The 3,599-nt window shown below is 40.7% G+C and overlaps 1 protein-coding gene across 1 annotated transcript in view; it reads left to right on the top strand.

Moving 5' to 3' along the window:
- MARCH6 (membrane associated ring-CH-type finger 6) overlaps positions 1-3,599 on the top strand; it is a 95,065-nt gene that overhangs the window by 66,546 nt on the left and 24,920 nt on the right. Inside the window, exons 13-16 of the mRNA XM_025198302.1 lie at positions 1,517-1,585; positions 1,691-1,765; positions 2,678-2,812; positions 3,306-3,425. Coding sequence (XP_025054087.1) covers positions 1,517-1,585; positions 1,691-1,765; positions 2,678-2,812; positions 3,306-3,425 — 399 coding nt within the window. The remainder of the gene's footprint in view (positions 1-1,516; positions 1,586-1,690; positions 1,766-2,677; positions 2,813-3,305; positions 3,426-3,599) is intronic.

The following is a 3,599-nucleotide window of genomic DNA, read 5'->3' as shown; positions in this document are numbered from 1 at the left end:
ACCCCAAGTGTCCCTGCCTGCTGCTGCTGCCACCTGTAGGGGCTAAGTGCCATAGGGGGGAGGGTCCCCACACACCCCTATTCCCCCACCCTCCCTCACACCCACACCCTGCCCACCCGAGCTTTATGCTGCTGCTGCCTCCCTGGGCATAGACTCTGCACTGCCACCAGCCCCAGCTCTGCGCTCCTGCCCAGCTGCAGTTCCCCTATCCCCACTGTTTCCCTACCTGCCTCTTGGAGCAAGCGGGATGGCAGGGGAGCCGAGCAGGTCCCCTGGTGGCTACAGCAGTGGCAGCAGCAGCCTCTCCTGGAAGTTGGGTGCTGGCCTGGCCAGACCCTTTCACCTACAAGGTTGGCAATGAAGCACACTAGGGTATGTTGGTGGGGGGTGTATATGTGGGTGCCTCACTCCGACCCTTGTGGGCAGAAGGGCTGGGCAGGTTACGATTAGTTGGTGGGTGCTGCAGGTCGGTAGAAGTGCCTAATGGGCTGGATGCAGCCCGCGGGCTGTATTTTGCCTGCCCCGGTCTAGCTCCATCTTCTTCGGATCCTCTTTGGAACCACCCTTCAGGTAGTTGAAGGCTGTTATTAAATCCCCCTATAGTCTTCTCTTCTCATCTTGCATTCTTCATTCTAGCATTTGGGGAAGCTGGTTTAACTCCTGCAGCAGAATTGCTTATGCTGGCACAGCTCCCTGTACACAATGGGGGCAACTTGCACTAGTGCTGTCACCTGAGTTAAAAATGGTGGTAGCCCCATCTGCAAACTAAACTGTATTTTGAAAGTCTGAGCAGATTTGATCATAGAAGTCATTCTATGATCTATGTGCTCATAGCCGAGAAGCGTGCTTTAAGAAGATAAGAGTTGATATTTGTTTGAAAGAATAAGCATTAATATTTAATACATTGGCACAGTCATATTATTGTGTAATGCACTGTAGAAACATATAGTACAGCAGTTAATGCTACATCTATCTTGGAATCCCTGGCCTTCTGCTTCCTGAAAGGAGACTCTTTAAAACATTTACATGTTCTCTTTTTCCCTTGGCTTTCTATAGAGGTGACCATTTCTCTTACCTCGTTAAAATAAAGGTGAGCTGGACTTTGTTAAATCTTCAGGTTTATTCTTCACTGTTTACTACTTAGTGGTAGATTTCTCAGTATGTTTTCAAAGGTGACCAGTGACATTACACCTACCCAAAGAAGCTTGCCTACCAGTGATTTCTGGCATCTGAATTTTTGATGCCCAGCTTTTAAGAGTTGACTGATTTTTAGGGAATGCACACTTACCTTAAAAGAAATATTATTTTAGAATGTCTTAGATTGAGCACCCAGAGTAATGTCACATAGGAAAATTTAGAACCCAGGATGTGAGCCTTTGTTTGGTTTTTCATTTGGTGTCTCCAGAATTTCATTTTGCAAGAAACTAGATTACAAAGTTTTTGATATGTATTGAATTTATGCTCTACTGATCTTATAGCTTTTCATTTAGTACATTTCCTTAACCAGATTTCACAGGGTTTGGCAGCACTAGTCAAGTTCCAGAGATCCCGTCGCTTATTAGGAGTCTGCTATATCGTTGTTAAGGTAATATTTATCTTCTGAAAGTGACAGCTCTCAAATTTAAGTCATGTTCTACCTTCGTTAGTGTTTTATACTAAATTAATATGACATTTTTTCTTTTCTGTGAAGGTTTCCTTGTTAGTGGTGGTAGAAATTGGTGTGTTTCCCCTCATCTGCGGCTGGTGGTTGGATATATGCTCCTTGGTAAGAATAGGAACTTTTGGAATGCATACTCTTACATCTTTTATCTAAAGGAAAAGTGTTTTTTGAAAGAAAAATGGCAATAAAAGCGGGTGTGCTTGATTGTATGTCTGAAAACTGTTTTCAATGTACTGCAACAATGTTGGGTTAATCTTCCTGTATTAAAAAAAAAGTTGCATGCCATGTATAAAGCCCAAACCAAAGTCCAACCACTCTGTTTACAAGCAGAGATGCAAAGTACCATGGAAGGTTCTGTATGCTACTTATCTATCATTGGTAATTCTGTGGATTTTGCTGCTTGAGTGGCTGCCTTTGCGGAAAATTAAAGAACACATATTGTTGTGCACTCTGATTTTTTTTTTCCTTGCTTTTTGATGCCTCCTGAGCAAGATGATTATGTTCATCTTGGGATGCAAAGAACAATGGCAAATTTTAAAAAGTTACTTTTCCAAAGCTTGAAAGTGATTAATTTTAAATGCTAATTAGAAAAAAGTAGCTCTCTGATTTCCCTTAGTACTGTAAAACTCAGTGCTAATGAGAATAAATGTTTACAGAATATTTCAATTTAGTTCAAGCTCAGTAGTTACTTCATATTGTTGCATGTTTAATATTAGTTTTCTTTTCACTTAAAACCAGTTAAGAGTAGAGAAAAAGATGCCTACTTGCCATCTTGACTGAATACTTAACTATTTTAAAAGATTGTGGAGTTGTCAGCGACAGGAGGACCTAACAGTGTAAGACTTTGGGTTTTCTTAAACAAGTGCTACTCTAAGTAGTAGCTTAGCAAGAGTTTGCAGCTTTTGTTTAAACAAACATGTAATCCACTTTAACCCTGTTGAATAGGTTTGAACTAAGATAACTAATATAGAGTATTTGGTAAACTTTGCTCACATAGACCTAATTTTTACATTATAGGAAATGTTTGATGCTACTTTGAAAGACAGAGAGTTAAGCTTCCAGTCTGCCCCTGGTACCACAATGTTCCTGCACTGGCTAGTGGGAATGGTTTATGTCTTTTACTTTGCATCCTTCATTCTGTTACTGAGAGAGGTAAGTTCTTAATAGGTGAATGGGGCATGTATGGCTTCCCTGTCAAGCTGTTACTCTTATAGTATCATTACTGCATGTTATCTTCAGCGGTTTTTTTGTCTTTAAAAAAATAGAGCTACCAGGGCACTTACTTACAAGTGAGAATTTGAATGGGTGCTAAATATTTGAGAGAGAGAAGAGGAAGATTTTTAATGGATGTTGCTATCAGTGAATTACACATTTTAGTGTATGACTTCTCATAGATATTTTATTTAATCACAGTAGAAATTACTTTTTCGGTGGATAATGCTCTTCAACGTCCACCTGTGCCACCTTGTTGTGCCTTCTTGTAAAGTTTTTCACATTCGTATTGTAAAGCTCTGTAGTGTCTAAATCTCCCCCGCCTCCCTCCCAGGATCTCAAATCACGAATTACATTAAATGATAATAATTTTTTCACTGCTTACATGTTTTCAGATGTGTGAGAGAACTTCAAGTGTTTCTTCCTATTTCAGGTACTGAGACCTGGTGTCCTTTGGTTCCTGAGGAATTTGAATGATCCAGATTTTAATCCAGTTCAGGAAATGATTCACTTACCAATTTATAGACATCTTAGGAGGTTTATTTTATCAGTGGTAAGGCTTTTTTTCTTAACTCCTCTTTAAAAGTGAAGTTACTTCCTGTTCTTCGTGTTGCAGATACCGTTCTTATTTAGCTAACTAGCGAATTGCCCATCAAGAATAACAGGTGGGAGCAGGCGGGGACAGAGGAGGGGAAGCTTGCTAACCCTATTCCCACCCCCCCCCCCC

Source organism: Alligator sinensis, unplaced genomic scaffold (assembly GCF_000455745.1).
Source record: "Alligator sinensis unplaced genomic scaffold, ASM45574v1 scaffold428_1, whole genome shotgun sequence".
In the NCBI taxonomy this organism is placed as follows: Eukaryota; Metazoa; Chordata; order Crocodylia; family Alligatoridae; genus Alligator; species Alligator sinensis.
This window is presented reverse-complemented; position numbering and strand designations above follow the sequence as displayed.